This window comes from Centroberyx affinis, unplaced genomic scaffold (assembly GCF_046629955.1).
Source record: "Centroberyx affinis isolate AG114_WGS23_722 - 3 ecotype Tasmania unplaced genomic scaffold, CSIRO-AGI_Caff_v1 ptg004140l_1, whole genome shotgun sequence".
Classification (NCBI taxonomy): domain Eukaryota; kingdom Metazoa; phylum Chordata; class Actinopteri; order Beryciformes; family Berycidae; genus Centroberyx; species Centroberyx affinis.
The window spans coordinates 17,245-35,854 of record NW_027281909.1 but is presented as its reverse complement, the minus strand read 5'-3'; the positions used below and the strand labels follow the sequence as shown (position 1 = coordinate 35,854).

General features: G+C 42.7%; 1 protein-coding gene across 1 annotated transcript; it reads left to right on the top strand.

The window, feature by feature from the left end:
- The first annotated feature begins 5,313 nt into the window (after positions 1–5,313).
- LOC139663867 (S-antigen protein-like) lies at positions 5,314–7,178 on the top strand. Its single transcript, XM_071542633.1, has 2 exons — positions 5,314–6,462; positions 6,627–7,178. Exons 1-2 carry the CDS (start codon positions 5,314–5,316, stop codon positions 7,176–7,178), a joined length of 1,701 nt encoding a protein of 566 aa, XP_071398734.1.
- The last annotated feature ends 11,432 nt before the right edge of the window (positions 7,179–18,610 follow it).

Below are 18,610 nucleotides of genomic sequence, written 5' to 3'. Positions count from 1 at the left end.
GAGATTTTCTCTCTTGGACCCAAATCGGAGAATATTTTTATTGTTAGATATGATTTTATCCAGAATTCCACAGTGAAACTATGATCAAAATATTCCTTCTTCTACATTCTGTAATTGTAAAAGTTTAACAATTCATCAATTTGCTGGGGACCCTCTGGAATGCCCTCAAGGACCCCTGGTGGTCCCCGGACCCCACGTTGAGAACCACTGGTCTAAAAGATGTTCATGGCCTAGCAGATCTTCCTTTGCCTTTTGCTTTGACATCTTCATCCGTGCCTCCATCTGACTCACCACACCTCCCTTAAAGCTGCAATGTGCAACTTCTCTCCTCGAGACAGGAGGCGTGTCGTCAGTCACCTGTCAGTCACCTTGATGATGTCATCCAGCCTCCACAGGCGCTGGAGAAGCAGACGGAGAACGCAGCTGGTCTGACGCTGAAGTTCACCCCGTTTCTGAACACTTAGCCTCGCTCTTCTGTTCTTTTTTTTTCTTTTCTTTCCTCCATTGTTGTTGCGGCTGTGACTTCCTGCTCTGCGGCCGCTCGCCTCACCGCTGGCTCCGCCCACAGGAAATGGTTTACGCCCCAAAAACGCCCCAACATCACTGAATAGACTATTTTAGACAAACAGGGGATTAAGACCTGAACACACAGACTGAGAATGGAGAATAGATCCTGTTGATTTACTGGTACTTTAATATAATAAAAGTTGCATATTGCAGCTTTAACGGTCCCATCTGATGTAAATCAGGACTCCTCTTCCTCTGTGGTGATAAAGGAGTTGGATGGTCTATCTAAACATGGTGAAAGTATCAAAACTAAATCCACACAATCCATATTAGTGCAGCGAGCCTCTAAACGAGCCGTTTGGACTTCCGTAACTTTGTGGCGTCACAAAGGTTCGCTCATTATCATTTTTGTAAGAAATAATAGACTAACAAAGTGTTTTTTTCAAAGCGGTTGAGCGGTTGTCATTGTTTATTACCGGAGAGTTTTCCCTACCTGTAGCCGCCGGGCCGCGGAGTCTCACGTTTCACTCTTTAAACGGTTAGCCAATCAGAACAGAGGGGTCGTTAATATTAATGAGCCTTAAAGACACGGAGACAGAAACAGCCTGTTGTTGGTAAGGCTCAGAGAGATGCTGGAAAATGAATGCGTAAAAATGGATTTAATATAAAAAAAGTTGCATATTGCAGCGTTGGCATCCTCCACAGACATTCTGAGCAGAAAAGCAGCGTTTGTCCCTTCAGACAGGAAAGCTCCGTATTAAAACGGCAAATGTCCGCAGCGTCCGAGACATTTGATCCTAGATTTCCACCAACTGGAGGACGCTCACTTCTTTTCTTCCGTATTACTGAAAGTTCCTACTTACCTGAAGTGTCTAAACGATAATCTGAGATGTACGTTTGTCTTGATATCTTGTGTATCCTGTGTAGGTGTAATATATTATACTGTCATATTATGCAATTATCGCCATGTATGCTGTTTCTACTGAGAGACTGGTTGTTGTATGTGGCATTTATGTAAATCACGCCATTCCACAAGCAGCTCCAGTATGGACACTGATGCACTTTGGTCACCTGTGGTCTGCATGACTGAAGCCGAGCTCCTCGCCTCGCACACTTCCTTCTTTCTACACTTTAATACCTTCTACATGTATGTTACCTTCTACATGTATGTTACGCCCCTCTGTGCATGAAGCACCACGACATTAAAGCGGTACAAGAATATCACATGTTATGCACTGTTTGTTGGCATTTCACATGTGGAGGAAAACTTGAGAATGAAATAATAGTAATCAGTGATATATTCTTTTTCTGTACACATATTGTCAGGAATGAAAACTGTATTTAGGACCAGCACAAAGAATATTTATAAAAAATTATGTCAAATGTTAACATTAAATGATTTTATACTTTGCACTCTTTCTTTCATTGGTGGTTCGTCTGTTTGGTTTCACTTGGTTTCATGAACAAGTCATTGATCTGTAACTATTTAAAAAGATTCTGAAATTAATCACAATAGGTGATTAATATTAATGAGTAATAACCACACCCTGGCCTTGGAACTCCCTCCTGATTGGCTGGACAGTGTTCATTAATACTCTGGGCTGTGATTGGATAGGAGGCTTTTTTCTCAAAGCACAGCTGTGAGTGTCGCTATAGTAACAAAGAGAGCAAGAGGTCAAAGGGCACAAGGAGCGTTACATCATTCTGGTTGCTGCACAACACATTTGACAACTTGCAAGCTGTCAAAATTTTCATTAACTAGCTAGCTAGCTAGGGATAATGCTGAAAATTAAAATGGAGAAGAGAAAGTTAGCGAATAGAATAGAATAGAATAGATTTATTTAGAACATGTTTAAAAAAAAATATATATATATATATACGTAAGAAATAAAACAAGAATAACCAATAAAATTAACAGTAAACATACAACCAAGTCTCAATAAACAACATAAATAAATAAATATTACATGTCCGAAATGGAGTAGGAAGAAGTAAAATACTTATTTGGTCCTACCACTTTCTAACTTAATCAATAAACTTAATGTTTATAGTCCAACTATCCAGCCCAGTGTCCATCATACACAACTTAAATAATTACTTCTATGTTCATCCTCTTTATACATACAGTACATAATCTCGATGATCTATGTTCATCCTCTTTATACATACAGTACATAATCTCGATGATCTTGCTGTTGAAGAAGAGGATGATAGTGGCCACACTGGAAGCTGATTGGCTGCTGATTTCTTCTGTCTGACACTCATGTAATGCCTGTTGTGTTGAGGATGAGTGAGTCATGTTCAGCTGAGAGCCACAAACCACCGAGAGTTCAGACCTTCAGACCTTCAGACCTGCAGACCGTCTGGAGCAGAGGAGCCGGCTGACACCAAACAGCCGAGAAGTTCCTCCTCCGCCTCGTCAGCATCATCCAGGTGTTCTGAAGCCAAACGACCACACAGAGAGACAAACACAGAGAGAGAAACACAGAGAGAGAAATACAGAGAGAGAAACACAGAGAGACAAACACAGAGAGACAAACACAGAGAGAGAAATACAGAGAGAGAAACACAGAGAGAGACACACAGAGAGAGAAACAGAGAGAGAGAAACACAGAGAGAGAAACACAGAGAGAGACACACAGAGAGAGAAATACAGAGAGAGACACACAGAGAGAGAAACACAGCGAGAGACACAGAGAGAGAAATACAGAGAGACACACAGAGAGAGAACCACAGAGAGAGAAACACAGAGAGATATTTACAACATTATTTAGCACAAATCTTCCTTTGTGGTTTTCAGAATCAGTCCCTCATGCTCACACCCAGACCTGCAAGCTCATGTGAATCTTTCCCAACTTCCATGTTTACTAACCTTGCTACGGTTAGGCCTTTAATACTGAGCTGTACTACTGCAATACTGAGCAGTAATACTGTAATACTGAGCTGTACTACTGCAATACTGAGCAGTAATACTGTAATACTGAGCTGTACTACTGCAATACTGAGCAGTAATACTGTAATACTGAGCTGTACTACTGCCATACTGAGCAGTAATACTGTAATACTGAGCTGTACTACTGCAATATTGAGCAGTAATACTGTAATACTGAGCTGTACTACTGCAATACTGAGCAGTAATACTGTAATACTGAACCGTACTACTGTAATACTGAGCAGTAATACTGTAATACTGAGCTGTACTACTGTGATACTGAGCAGTAATACTGTGATACTGAGCAGTAATACTGAGCAGTAATACTGTGATACCCAGCTGTAATACTGAGCCCCTACATCTCAGATCATTTGAAATGAAATCCTTTTGCAGCACAATGTAGTTCTGTGAATGTTTTAATAAACTACACACACACACACACACACACACACACACACACACACACACACACGTAATTTCCTACAGCTCAAGATAATAATATGAACACAGAGGAAAAGATACTGAATAAAATACTGAACACAAACAGAATAAAATATTGAACAAAAATAGTATAAATTTTTTTAAAAAAAAACCTCCATTAAAAATACTGGGGAAAAACAGAATAAAAAGCTGAACAAACAGAATAAAAGTGTCACGTTGCTCGAGGATTCATGAAAAACCAAAAAAGACTCTCAGCATCAAAACCCTGAAACAGAACTGGCTTTGTTTCAGCTGCTTTCAAAACCAAAATTTTCAAATAATTTAAGTGTTGCTCTAATTTTTTTGGGTTGTTTTTGTCTTTGTTTTTCTTTTCTTACCTTTACTATGCTGTTTGTCCTGAGAAATTAATGTCACTTCACAGTGGAAGCTGAGCTACGAACTTAGTGTTGATTAGCCTTCATGATTAATCAGCATCCATGTTGATCCCAGCTGTTTCTACTGCTGCAGCCTTAACACTCACTATTCCATTTAATTAATTCAATTAAATCATTTAAGTACTCTGTCTGTGTGATGAGTGACCCCCCCCCCCCAACACACACACACACACACACACACACACACACACCCCACATTCGCTAGTTTGTTATTTAGATTGTTTAAAATGTCCTCTCAGACCAGCAGAGATCTGATCAGCTGAACCCAGATCAGATTTAATGAAGGAGTTCAGATTCTGAACCTGAGAAACACCAGGCAACAAACCAGTATGACACTGGTTAAGATAACTAGTACATGTAACATACAATATGTATAGGATGTAACTGTATATAGGGGTGTGTATATATATATATATATATATATATATATATATATATATATATATAGAGAGAGAGAGAGAGAGAGAGAGAGAGAGAGAGAGAGAGAGAGAGAGAGAGAGAGAGAGAGATGTATATATCTATATATAGATATGATATGATATTGAAATTGATTGTAATGTAATTTAATTTGCAGGTGAAGTATAGCTGGACAACATGCACTCTGTTTTCAGTTTGTACCTTTTGTTTGGTCTTTGCTTCAGTGTGTTGAGCCCATGTGGGCCGGACAGCAGGATGTATCACACTATAATACAATACAATCAAAATCACATATATAGGTTACTGTTATATAGGTAACTGCTATAAATTACTGTTATAATGTAACTATTATATGTATATGTGTAGATGACTTATTTGGATAGAATGTAACATGTTAATATGTAATATGTTGAGGTTACTGTTTTCAGTGTACAGTACAGTTATGTGTACAGGTTACTGGTATGTGTGCAGGTATAAGTAAACGGTATAGGTATCAATAACTGGTTCATGTTCAGGTTATGTGATGTGTGTAATTGGTATGTAAATGATGTTTTGAATTGGAGGAAATGAGAGCAGAACAAAATGAACCCTGAAGACAAAAGCTGCTTCCTGTTGACCCAACGGGACAGAAACCCAACAGGACAGAGACCCAACAGGACAGAGACCCAACGGGACAGAAACCCAAAGAAACCCAACAGGACAGAGACCCAACGGGACAGAGACCCAACGGGACAGAAACCCAACGGGACAGAAACCCAACAGGACAGAGACCCAACGGGACAGAAACCCAACGGGACAGAAACCCAACAGGACAGAGACCCAACGGGACAGAAACCCAACAGGACAGAAACCCAACAGGACAGAGACCCAACAGGACAGAGACCCAACGGGACAGAAACCCAAAGAAACCCAACAGGACAGAGACCCAACGGGACAGAAACCCAACGGGACAGAAACCCAACAGGACAGAGACCCAACAGGACAGAGACCCGACAGGACAGAAACCAAACAGGACAGAGACCCAACGGGACAGAAACCCAACAGGACAGAGACCCAACGGGACAGAAACCCGACAGGACAGAGACCCAACGGGACAGAAACCCGACGGGACAGAAACCCAAAGAAACCCAACAGGACAGAGACCCATCAGGACAGAAACCCAACAGGACAGAAACCCAACAGGACAGAGACCCAACGGGACAGAAACCCAACAGGACAGAAACCCAAGGGGACAGAAATCCAACAGGACAGAGACCCGACAGGACAGAGACCCGACGGGACAGAGACCCGACAGGACAGAAACCCGCCGGGACAGAAACCCAAAGAAACCCAACAGGACAGAGACCCAACGGGACAGAAACCCAACAGGACAGATACCCAACGGGACAGAAACCCGACAGGACAGATACCCAACGGGACAGAGACCCGACAGGACAGAGACCCAACGGGACAGAAACCCAACAGGACAGAGACCCAACGGGACAGAAACCCAACAGGACAGAGACCCAACGGGACAGAAACCCGACGGGACAGAAACCCAAAGAAACCCAACAGGACAGAGACCCAACGGGACAGAAACCCAACAGGACAGAAACCCAACAGGACAGAGACCCAACGGGACAGAAACCCAACAGGACAGAAACCCAAGGGGACAGAAACCCAACAGGACAGAAACCCAAGGGGACAGAAACCCAACAGGACAGAGACCCAACGGGACAGAAACCCAACAGGGCAGAAACCTGACGGGGCAGAAACCTGACGGGACAGAAACCCAACAGGACAGAAACCTGACGGGACAGAAACCCAACAGGACAGAAACCCAACAGGACAGAAACCCAAGGGGACAGAAACCCAACAGGACAGAAACCTGACGGGACAGAAACCCAACAGGACAGAAACCCAAGGGGACAGAAACCCGACAGGACAGAGACCCGACAGGACAGAAACCCAAGGGGACAGAAACCCGACAGGACAGAGACCCGACAGGACAGAAACCCAAGGGGACAGAAACCCGACAGGACAGAGACCCGACAGGACAGAAACCCAAGGGGACAGAAACCCGACAGGACAGAGACCTGACAGGACAGAAACCCAAGGGGACAGAAACCCAAGGGGACAGAAACCCAACGCGACAGAAACCCAACGGGACAGAAACCCAACAGGACATAAACCCAACAGGACAGAAACCTGACGGGACAGAAACCCAACAGGACAAAAACCCGACAGGACAGAAACCCGACAGGACAGAGACCCGACAGGACAGAGACCCGACAGGACAGAAACCCAAGGGGACAGAAACCCAACAGGACAGAAACCCAACAGGACAGAAACCCGACAGGACAGAAACCCAAGGGGACAGAAACCCAACAGGACAGAAACCTAACGGGACAGAGACCCGACAGGACAGAGACCCGACTGGACCGCCTGGCTCTGTTCATCTGGATTGAACCCCTCTGAGGTTTCAGAAACACGCCGGCTTGTATGAAATTAGCGTGTTGGGAGAAGACAGCTCCTCCTGTTAGAGGAGCAGAGAGGAAACACAGGAGGGGAGAACAGCTGGATGTTGTGAGCGTTCTGAGGAGGAGCTGTGGAGGAGGAAGGTCCTGAACGAACAGGTTTCAGTGTTCAGAAGCTCGGCTCGTCTGGCCTGAACACCGCGGCTCCTCGCTGCCTCTCCTCTTCCTGGCTGTTTTCCAACCCGAGCGGCAGGGAATCCCGAGCTTCCCCTCCTTTCTGCAGAGCCAGCGTTCCTCCTCCTCCTCCTCATTTGATGATCTGCATTGCAGTGCCAGCAGACCTCCCCCTACTCCCCCCCCCCTCCCCCCCTCCCCCTTTCTTCCTCCCCTTTTGTCCTGGTTGATCTCTGCAGCAGCGACCAAACAGGAGGGCGATCCTCAGCCTGGCACTAAACATGCCTGTACAGCCTTCCTCCTCCCCCTCCTCCTCCTCCCCCTCCTCCTCCTCCTCCTCCTCCTCCCATCTCATGTCTTCTGCAGCTCAGTCTGTGGATCCTGATGCCACAGCGCCCTCTACAGGGCAGACAGCAGCCACTACAGCCAGTTACCAGCTGCTCTGAAGGCTTTTTCTAATGAATGCACACACACTGCCGGTCAAAAGTTTGGGGACACCTGGCTTTTGAAAATGTCTCATAAATAATCATGTTTTCTTTGTCGGTTTGCCATAATTTAACCCCATTAAATAATGATGATAATAATAATAATAATAATAATAAACTTTATTTGTATAGTACCTTTCATACAAGAAATGAAGCTCAAAGTGCTTTACAAAAAAAGATTACATGCACCAAGTGCTTCACATAAAACTTGATAATAATAGTAAAAATAAGATAAAGATAAGAATAGAATACATAGAATGCATCTTCACATGAAAATAGACATAGAATGAGCATAAAAACAGGGATAGAATGCCATAATTAATGTAAAATAAGATGGAGAATAAAACCCACTTGATCATAATAGTAAAATAAGATAAAAAATGAGGAATGCATAACAAGATGGAAAATGAAAAATAGAGTACATAGAATGCATAAAATCAAGTAAAATACAACATTTTAAAAGAAGTGCAGCAGTGCATAAGTGTGAAGCAAAGTGCCAAAAAGAGTTTCAGGCCTGTATCAGGAAAGTCAGAGCTAGTTAAAGGCTAAAGTGAAGAGAGAAGTTTTTAGCTTTCTTTTAAAAATATTTAGTGAGCTGGCTTCCTAGTGTGTTCCATAGCTTTGGGGCGTAATGACAAAGGCTGCATCCCCGATTTTCTTTCTGCTGTTGCTGGGAACCTCCAATAAACCAGCAGCAGATGATCGCAGTGTTCTTGAAGGCAAGTAGTGAACAAGGGAGTTAGCGATGTAGCTCGGTCCTAGCCCATTAAGGGCTTTGTATATAAGGAGGAGGAGCTTAAAATCAATTCTAAATGTTACAGGAAGCCAGTGTACAGCAGATTAAACTGGACTGATGTGCTCTCTCCTGTTGGTTAAAGACGAACTAGGTTTAGTGTGAGAAAGAAAAATTATACATGTTAAGGATTTGTGAGGATAATACTAAAACAATTAAACTATACGTTCATCAAAAAACCCTCCTGAGCAGCTGAACTGCTGCTCACACTTTCTTCATGCCGACAGTCAGAGACGCTCTGCCATGAAAAACCTTCTGCTCACACCAAAGACACTTGTAGTATAGAACAACTTTATTGTTAGACCAACGCGATAAACAATAAAGTTGTTCTATACTACAAGTGTTGCTGGAGTTTTGACCTTTTTAGACCTTTTTCCCTTCTCCATGCAGCTTGGAAGTAGGTGAAGTTGTGCCAGAAACCCTTACTCTGCTCACACCAGAGAGACACTCTGATCAACATGAAGCTGAGTGTTGAGGAAATAGATCCAAAGTATCAGGAAATAGATATTTTATGTAAAAAAAATAAATAAAGCACTGCAGGCATTTTTTCCTCACGTCTTCATTGAAAAATAACGGAGAAAATCAAATAGTACTTTAAAAAAATTTTAAAAGGCAATGTGTCCCCAACCTTCTGACAGGCGGTGTATTGAGAGAGGAACTGTATACAGGTCAGAGTTGTATAGGATGTCAGTGAGGAGCTGAATGAGACTGAGCTCTTTGGAGGCAGGTGAGTCATTTCTAAGCAGAGCGGTGACAGTTTGGCTAACCTCTTGCTACATTGTCCAAAAACACCCGGGCTTTTTATATTGGTCAATGCCGGGCGTCATGGCAACGGGTCAAGCCGGCGCTCCGATTGGCCGGCCGGCCTGGATCATCCGTTGCCGTTCGCAGTCAGAAGTGCTGAGTGGACCCTCCTTTTTAAAGCCCCTAGCCCCGCCCCCCCCACCCCCGGGAGTTCATGGCCTCCTATTATTTAGCAGATTTGTTTTTGCATCCTGGCTGAACCTTCTAGTGTGAGAGGAAAAAACTCATCAGGATCATATATGTGCCTCTGCAGGGACGCGGGGGGCATAACCTAACAAATGTGTGGGGTCAATTGGTAAGGACTGCTTTCTGTTTGTTCCTTGTCCTGAGGTAGGGACCGGAGGTAGAGTGCTGCTAAGTTGTGTGCTGAATGAAGAGTGGAGGGGATGGAAGGCTTGGCTGTGGATTCGCAAAACACCGACTGGGACTCCACGTTCCATTTTTAAACCGTAATATTTAACGCAAAAAAATATTTCAGAACCTCAGTGAGAACTTGGACTCCTGATGAATTTAAGGCAAGTGTCTGCTGGGAAAACCATAAAGAAACTTAGCGCTAATGCCAAAGAAAATGTAGACGTAGATCTGCTTTGAAAAGTTGCTCTGCTGCTGTCAAAAGCAGATCTACAGCAACCTAAAGCTAAACTTAGTGGTACCTCTATCCTCTGATACTTGCATTCATAAATCTTATCATGTGTGAGTGTTTGGATTTATGAAAATAAACTTGCTACATGGATTAATAATTTTGGGATGAATGGTTCTTTGGCTTCCATGCTGAAACAGGCAGAGGTGAGCAGTTGTATTCATCTCCATGTGTGACGATGTGATGATGATCTGCCAGCTTGCTGTTAGGTGACTCAGATATTAAGAGCGAGCTCCTCTTGCTAGTTGCTCCAGGCCAGACGGAGGAGAAGAATGTCAAAGTTACCTGGTTCTCCTGACTCTAAGGACGGCGGCGACCGGTCAGTAACTAAATGACAAAGATGTCTGCTGTGGAAGGGAAGGCTTGGCTAGAAAACAGCTTGTATGAAGTTAGCATGTTGGGACAGAGAACACAGGAGGGGGGAAACAGCTGGATGTTGTGATTTATAACAAGGAACGTTCTGATGAGGAACTGCGGGAAGGTAAGCTACTGAAACTGCTTTTACTAAACATGATGAAGGAAGAAGGAAGCACTTTGCAGAGGAAGGGGACAGGAATTTTTATGTGGGACAACTTATAATGAGAAGGGGGGGGAAAAAAAATAATAATCAAGGTATGAAAAGAGTGCCACGGTCAAGAGGAGGTCAAGCAAGAAACAAGGTGGATCCCGAACTTCAATCAAGCCTGACGTCTGAAGAGGATTTTCAAGATGGCAGCTCGGCCTCACGGGGGACCGGAGGGGAACGGAAACCAAAACAACTCAATTAGGAGTCAAGATGCAGCTTCCTCCTGCCTCCCGACCCCCAGCTGCACTTGAGAAGAAGAAGAAGAGGGGAAGCTAACCAGAGCTAATCACATGAGGCTAATGAAAGGCAGGGATGAGGGCGAGGGGGCGGAGGGGGGAGTGGGGAGGGGGGAATGGGGAGGGGGAGGGGGAGGGGGAGGGTCAGCTACACAAACAATGTTGCCCTCGGTACATTTAACATCAAGCCCGCAGGCGACAACAATGGCGTCAGCAAGGCCCTTCCACATCTAAACATTGCTAGATTTCTCTCTGGCCGGTTTAGGCGTGCTCCGACAGCAAAAGTCAAACAATTGAAAGGTTTTATATTTTCCATCATGCTCAGCAGTCAGAACTCGTATAAAGACACAAAGGCGTGGCGCGGCGCACATCGCTCCCGCTGCTGCAGCCGCCGCCGCCGCCGCCACCGCCACGCGATAACCAAGAATGTGAGGCGGGCGTCCGAAGGTGCCGTCGTTCAGGAGGCCCAAAACTGTGGCTATGGTGCTTCGGTGAGGAGTGTTACTGGGTGAGGTACTGTCCCTGCTTCCTATTCCAGGCTTCATGCGACGAGGGGGAAAAACAAGAGAGTAGAAAAAGTAGAAGTGACGGAGGGTTCTGGACGGTCGGAGGTCGATCTCGTCGGGGGAAAAAAAAGAGCGCGAAACGTGAACGCGATCGGTCCGTTGGTTCCCAGCAGCAAATACAGAGTTCCACTTCAGATCAGGCAATTTAAAATGGAGAAACTCAGTGTGTGCCGGCCTCAGCAGGAGTGTGTGCTTGTGTTGTGTTTATAACATTAGAACGTTAAGGTCTGTGGAGAAGACCTGATGGAACCGGTTCTGCCTCCGTCGGGAAACTTGAAACTCATACTGTGCAAGTTTTGTTTCCGAAAGGATTTGTGTTGTGAGTTGCTCATGCAGATAATGTAGAAGTAAAAAGCTTAAATTGGTGCAAAAAAAAAAAAAAAAAAGAAAATTCATGTGCTGGCCTGTCTGGAGGAGAGGGGAAGTCATTTTGAATCGTCTTAAAACTGAAAGTCTGTCTAGTTAGAGGAACTGCAAATGACTTGATGATTTTTAAAAACCCTTGAAGTTAAAGCAATACTTCACATTGCTGGAACATATTTCTTATTAAATTAACGTCCCTGTCAGTCAGTGACGATGTCCAAAGTCACTGTCGCTGTTTGACTTGCAAACATTAATATAACTTAATTCTACAAAACTTACTTCCAACAGATGTGAGAACTAAGGTGACACGGACTGCTATATGTTTTCTTGTGTTTTCTACTTTACAAGCTAAATGCGTTGGCAGAAACCCTGCAGTCAGCTAGAGTTCGTCTGCATACTGTTAATAAGAACTTGGGTTTATCAAACTTTCAAGCCCTAAAATCCCTCCTGCTGTCAGGATTTGCTTCTGTTGTCAGTTTAAAATGAACGAAGAGCCAGGAAAGAGAAAAAGCCAGAAGGAGCTAAGAACCCTGGGAAAACCGGAGTGAGTTCATGTGCTCACACACGGTGGGGTGAAAGGTTCAACTCCCTGTGTAGCTCAGGGCCGGGGGTTCGATTCCCTGAACCAGCCACACTTTACATGAAAAAACAGAAAAAATGAGTAGCTGTTTGTACTCTAAGGCTCTTTGGAAAACGTTTCCACCGATTTGATGCAATGCTAGAGTGAAAATTGGTTTAGATGATGATAGATGATTGGTTTAGATGATGATTGGTTTAGATGATGATTGGTTTAGACTGGTTCAGACCAGTGGTTCTTAACTGCTGGTTTTCTATCCTACCAGTTAGTTAATTAAGTTAATTGTTTCCACCTGGAGTCCAGGTGTGAATCAGTTCCTGATTAGACAGCTTGAATGACAAGATGTTTAGATGATGACAGGTGATTGGTTTAGATGGTGATAAATTAGTTTAAATGATGATAGATGAATGGTTTAGCTAGTGATTTTCCCAGAATCCTTTGCCTTTAACTTGCTGTTTGCTTCAGTCCTGACAGCAGTTCAGCAGATTATTCCACATGATGCTCCATCTGAAAATGGAGCTCAGACACCTCAAATATCTACAACAATCACTCAAATATCAATGGAAATGAATGGAGTGAAAACGCTCAGGGATGTGATGAGGACCAGTAATCTCCCATTAGAATGAATAGGAGCTTAGAGCTTCAGTTGTGGCTGTTTACTAAAGCCTCAGTACAGCGTCTAGGAGGTTAGGCTGGATTAAGACACAATGGAGACAATTTTCAGAAAGAAAGTGTCATCTTGTTTTAAATCCAGTGTTCAGTACAGAATGGAAACCAACTGATGGAAACAAGGTTTCAAGGTGCCAAAAAAAGGTGCCAAAAAAAACAAAAAATCAAAATCATAAAAGTTTTGCAGGAAGAAAAGAACAAATATCTGAATAATGTCCAAAATTTGTACTTGTTTTGTGACTGTTATGGCAAAAAAAACAATACTTCTGGACTCAAATATTCTAAGTTTTAAAATGGCTAAGCTGATCTCTGGTAATTTTTTTTTTAAGCGTTTGGTATTTCATGCCAGAGCTCTGATGAAACATATCGCTTTGAAATTACAAAAGATTGTATTATAAAAGGAATTTGAATAATCTGATCTCAGCAGGATGCTGAACCTCCTACAGGGCAGAAACGGGTAGGAGGACGAGAAAACGACGACGCTGTGGGACTGTTGTGATCTAGATTAGTATTTTACAGCCTGACAGGCCAACAGATGATTCATGGATTGTGGAAAAAATACATTTCTAATATACATATCATGTTGTTGTACTCTTTGTGTTAAGCCTTGTTCTCGGGGGACAATAGGTGCAGCCTCTATGCTTCTTCCAACAATTATTAGGTAACACTTTACAATAAGGTAATTAGGCTAGGCAGTTAGTTAATGCTTAATAAGCATTAACTAACCCTTAATTAACAGTTAATTAATGTGTAATTTACTAATGGTGTTCATGTTAACTAAGGTATTCATTTATACATTATTTAATAGTTTATAAAGATGACTATTAAATAATGTATAAATTAATACCTTAGTTACCATGAACACCATTAGTAAATTACGCATTAGTTAACTGTTAATTAAGGGTTAGTTAATGCTTATTAAGCATTAACTAACCCTTAATTTAGTGACCCTTATTGTAAAGTGTTACCAATTATGAAATAGCTTGAAAAGGGAAAACAAAAATCATTGTTTGGTGTCAAAGTTCACTGCTTTACTGTAACAGGGGGTTGGGGTTAGGGAGGGAATCCTGTCATTTTGTTTTTTTTGTTTTTTTTGAGAAGCACTGTGGTGGAGAATCTAAGTAGTAAAAATGTAAAAACATGTGGCACAGGGTGGAGGTGGACGGCAGGTGTAGATACTGACTGTGGTTGAATGTCGTTGTTGTTGCTGTTCCTCCAGGTTTCCCAAGGGGACGCTACTGAGAAGCTGGCTCACCAAGTCGCGGCCCAGGTTGCTGCTGCTGATCGCGGGGTTGAAGAGGCCTCAGGTGACCCTCATGAGGAGGAAAAGGATGAAGCGCACAAAAGTAGCAAAGGCCACGTAAGCGGTAAATATGGCTTATGTTGCATGGAGGAATACTGAACCCCACCCCCAGTGAAAAGACATGAAGAGCTGGTTGAAACAAGACAAACCGGTGGCTAAATATCCGTGTAATCGGCGAAAACAAGTTCGATTTTAGCGTAAGCGAAACCCAAAGGCGATCCGGTTGCAGATCATTGTTGTATTTCCCGCTTGTTCGCTTGAAATCACCACAGAAAAAAAAACTAGGACCTAATGAAAATCCTACAGTCTCTTCGACTTCTGGTGAGCAGAGAAATCTAAAACAAGAAGATGCCAGCTCAGCTCCTAAGATCAGACGTTGGTGATTTGTGTCCGTCAAAGTTTTAAAACCGTAACTGATGTTTGGTAAATTTCTGGTTGTTAATTGAATGGACACTGCGTAGTATTTTCATGTGCAAAGTTAAAGCCAATCTCTGTCTCTCTTTGAGCAAAATGAGGGAAAATAACTACAGATTCTTAGAGAAAGACTTGCAGATGGAAAGTGAGGTTTAAAGTGCTGGTTATTCCATTGGTTACAAACAATACAAACACGACTTTTAAAGCTTAAAAATGTATATATGAGTTCAAATATTCCTGCAGCCTGCTTTGGCTTTCTGCTTTAGATATGAGGATTCTGCTTTAGTCTGGTGATGTAACCGCTCGAAAAAAAACCCCTCTTCATATCGTACCCACTAATTTTATTGATTTAAACTGCACAAATCACACTTCACTTCCTTCTCTCAGTACGTAAAATCCAAGCAGGAGACCGCTAATTATTTCTGTTCAATGATTTGTGGAAATAACTTCATCTACTAGTGTCCCTCGGGGCTAAATTTGCAGAACAGAAGAATGTCCGCTCACTGTTTCAGCGCTCTCAAAAAGTCTTTCTGAATAAACCTCATGTTTTGGGGGCATTGAAACAGTGAGCGGACATTCCTCTGTTCTTCATTTGATTGCTGTATTTGTCCAGCCGCTATGTATTGCATTCTAGTCCACATTGTCATATAGTATAGGATGAAAAACTGGACTAATCATCGCTGGCGGTGAGGAATGAGGTCAGTCCAGCCTGCAGCAGTTATATAATTTAATAAATGAAACTGGAGACCAAACTGTATAGTCAGCTGATTAGACAGGTTGAGGTTACATCGCTCCGTGACGGACTTCCATTGGCTGTAAGGGGGTTTGTGTTCAGCTTGTGGTTGTTGAATAGACGATATACTTCTTCTTGATAATTCTGAATATTTCTGATAAAAGCATGCTTTTTTCTGTCTTAGCATTTGTCTGATGTCTGTTTTGATTTCCCTGCCTTATATTTTAAGAGCACAATGTAGAAAACTGTTTCCGTGATAACACACTGTTAAATGCAATCAATGCAAAGAACCATGTTCCTTGTCTTGCAGAACCTGCAGCCGGATGCCCCACTTCACCTGAGTCCTTACCAGACAGGATCTGCTTGTCCAAGTTAGATATGGAAGACAAAGAAAAGGAAAACCTACGTTTTGGATCTTTGCCCCAGCAACGAACTAAAATCCAGGAGCCACAAAACAGAGTGAAGCCAGAGGATGACCCACAGAGATCTAGACCTCCTGACTAACCCGGACTAACCCAGACCTGGACGCCCAGCTTTACCCCTTCTTCTTCAAATACACATCTGTTTTGGCTCATTAGACTGTATTGCGTGTGACTTGTACATTATTCCCATCCAAAGACAACCTTTAAGTTGAACAAACCTGACTGTCCCTGTGTTCTTAGTTCAGACTCTTTCCCAGTCCCAGGTCCATGTGTTTGAGTCTCTCAGAGGAGCCAAGTATCCAAACCAGCTGCTGAGCTTGTTGATTAAATGCTAGCCTGACGGGACGCACTTCCTGCCTCACATTCTTCTGTCAGATCAAAATAGTTTAAACAAACTGATTAATCACACATTTACGCAAAATATGAATTCTCAAATGGCATACATCCAATAAGTGTAAAAGTTACATCACTTCACTCAAGCCTTGATGATAAAAGCAGTTTGCTGTGTCAAGAATAGGACGAAACACCTAAGAAACATGGCTCCTGGTCCTGGCTCTGCTCACTACAGAAATTGGCAAAATGAGCTGATGAACTAAGATTCAGAAGACTTGTCATGATGCTGGATGAGGTGCACTTAAGGAACTGAAGTCCTTGGTTGACTAAATGAGACATTTTTATAGACTGGAACTGCTAGATTTTAGACATATTGAATGATGAAATTCAGATAATGTTTTTTTTTTTTTCCCTAATGTGGATATATAAACTTTGGAACAGAACTTTTCATTTACTAGATCCAAAGTTCTGATGGCCACACCTAATCTCAAGTAACCGCATTTGCAGCTCAAACGATGGAGGTCTGGAGAAATTCTCATCATAAATGGTGGGATAGTGAAACCTCTCTGAGCCGAAGGCAGCTCTGATTGGCTCTGAGTTTGAAACAGGATTCTCCCACAAGCCCCCTGGGAACGGCACTTCTGGTTTGTTTTTCTGCGTGGCTTCAAGTTTCCATCCAGCTACAACGCCAGCTACTTCGGGTAAATTCGGGTTAATATACTAACTCTTTGAGTGAAAAGTTTGAATCAAGACGTTTTGGCAGAAGTGTGCTCATCACACCAGATCGAGCTGATGAAGCCTTGGCAGCTTCTCAGCTTGAAGACTGCTGGACAACAGGGATTTAATGGCGTGTTTACCAACAGGATATGGTAAAAGGTTGATTTATGTGATGCATTATGTACATGGGAGAGAGAAAATTGTTTCTATAGCTATATATCAAATGCATTGATAACAAACCCAAGCACTGGATAAAATGGAAACAAATGTTTTTCTTTGAAACAAAGTTATGACCAAGCAGAGCCTTCCTCTATCATCCATGGGTTATACTGTATATTGTTACTGTAGTGATCCCACTATTAGGAAAACAACTGTCCACACAAGTGAGCGCCAGTGCCAGGCTCCGCCCATAGCCCCGCCCACAGCTCCGCCCTGATGATGCCGACAGCTCACAGCGTCCCCGCCCCCTTTCTAACCAGCTGTTGGGTTTAAATTTCTCCAGATCTCCATCGCCTGAGCCGGAGGTGTGGCTACGCGAGATCAGTCCACACCTGGTTATGGTAGATGTACAGCAGTCATATGGTCATTTTGCTATGATGGATTCACCAAAAAAACCCCCAAAAAAACAGACTTCTGAAATCATGGAAAAGCGTCCAACATCTTGACAGCTGAATCTAACATGGTAACACTTTATATTAAGTTCTCTACTCCATGTAGTTTTGATTGCCTGTCATTCCACATCTGTGTGAAAGGACCAAATTGGAAGATTTCAAAATATCTGATGAATCGCAATTTCAGCCTATTCTTAAAATCTACATATGACATCCATCAGTGTGTCCATCAGGGAAGCCTAATCTTTGTTACCCATATTGACTTGCTGTAACAAGTGATATATTTAAAAAAATAAACTAACAACTTAATATAAAGTGGCACCGAATATTCTTATTGATTAACAGGGTGGCTCAGATGATCTGATGTATCCTCCAACCCCAATTTCAAAAGATTCTGGACATTGTTTGTCTTGTGATGAACTTCAATAGTTTTTAATTGATTTGCTGTTTATAATTTCCTGGATGGAGAACATAACAGCCCAGTTGCTATCATTAACTGGTGTACTGGGTGATGCTGGGCTCTTCTTAATGTTTCCTGAAGGAGTCAAAATCCTTCAGCTAGCGGTCAACGTTTCCCTTCAGCCGGGTTGAGGAAGGGCTGTGTTGCTAAATTTTGTTGAGATGCCAGTGCTAATACAGAGGCATCTTACAAACTCAAAAAACAAACATTTAGATTGTTGAAACAAATTAAAACATCAGATCAAAGCTTATTTAGAACATGAAGGTCCAGCTAACTGGCTAGCCACGCGACCAGTCTCTATCTACACCTGTTAGCATTACAGCAGGCTATACAGCTAACTCGCTAGCTGGTAACAAGTCTCTCTTTATACGTGTTAGCATTACCGCAGGCTATAGCTAACTGGCTAGCCTTGCTACCAGTCTCTCTAAGCTTGTTTCAGCATTACTAAGTTATTATTTCTTACCATTTTATAAACTGTTTAGAGCAGAAACTGGCAGATATGTAAAAGTCAACATGCTAACATCATGACGGGCTAACAGCAATGCTAACTAGACGTTT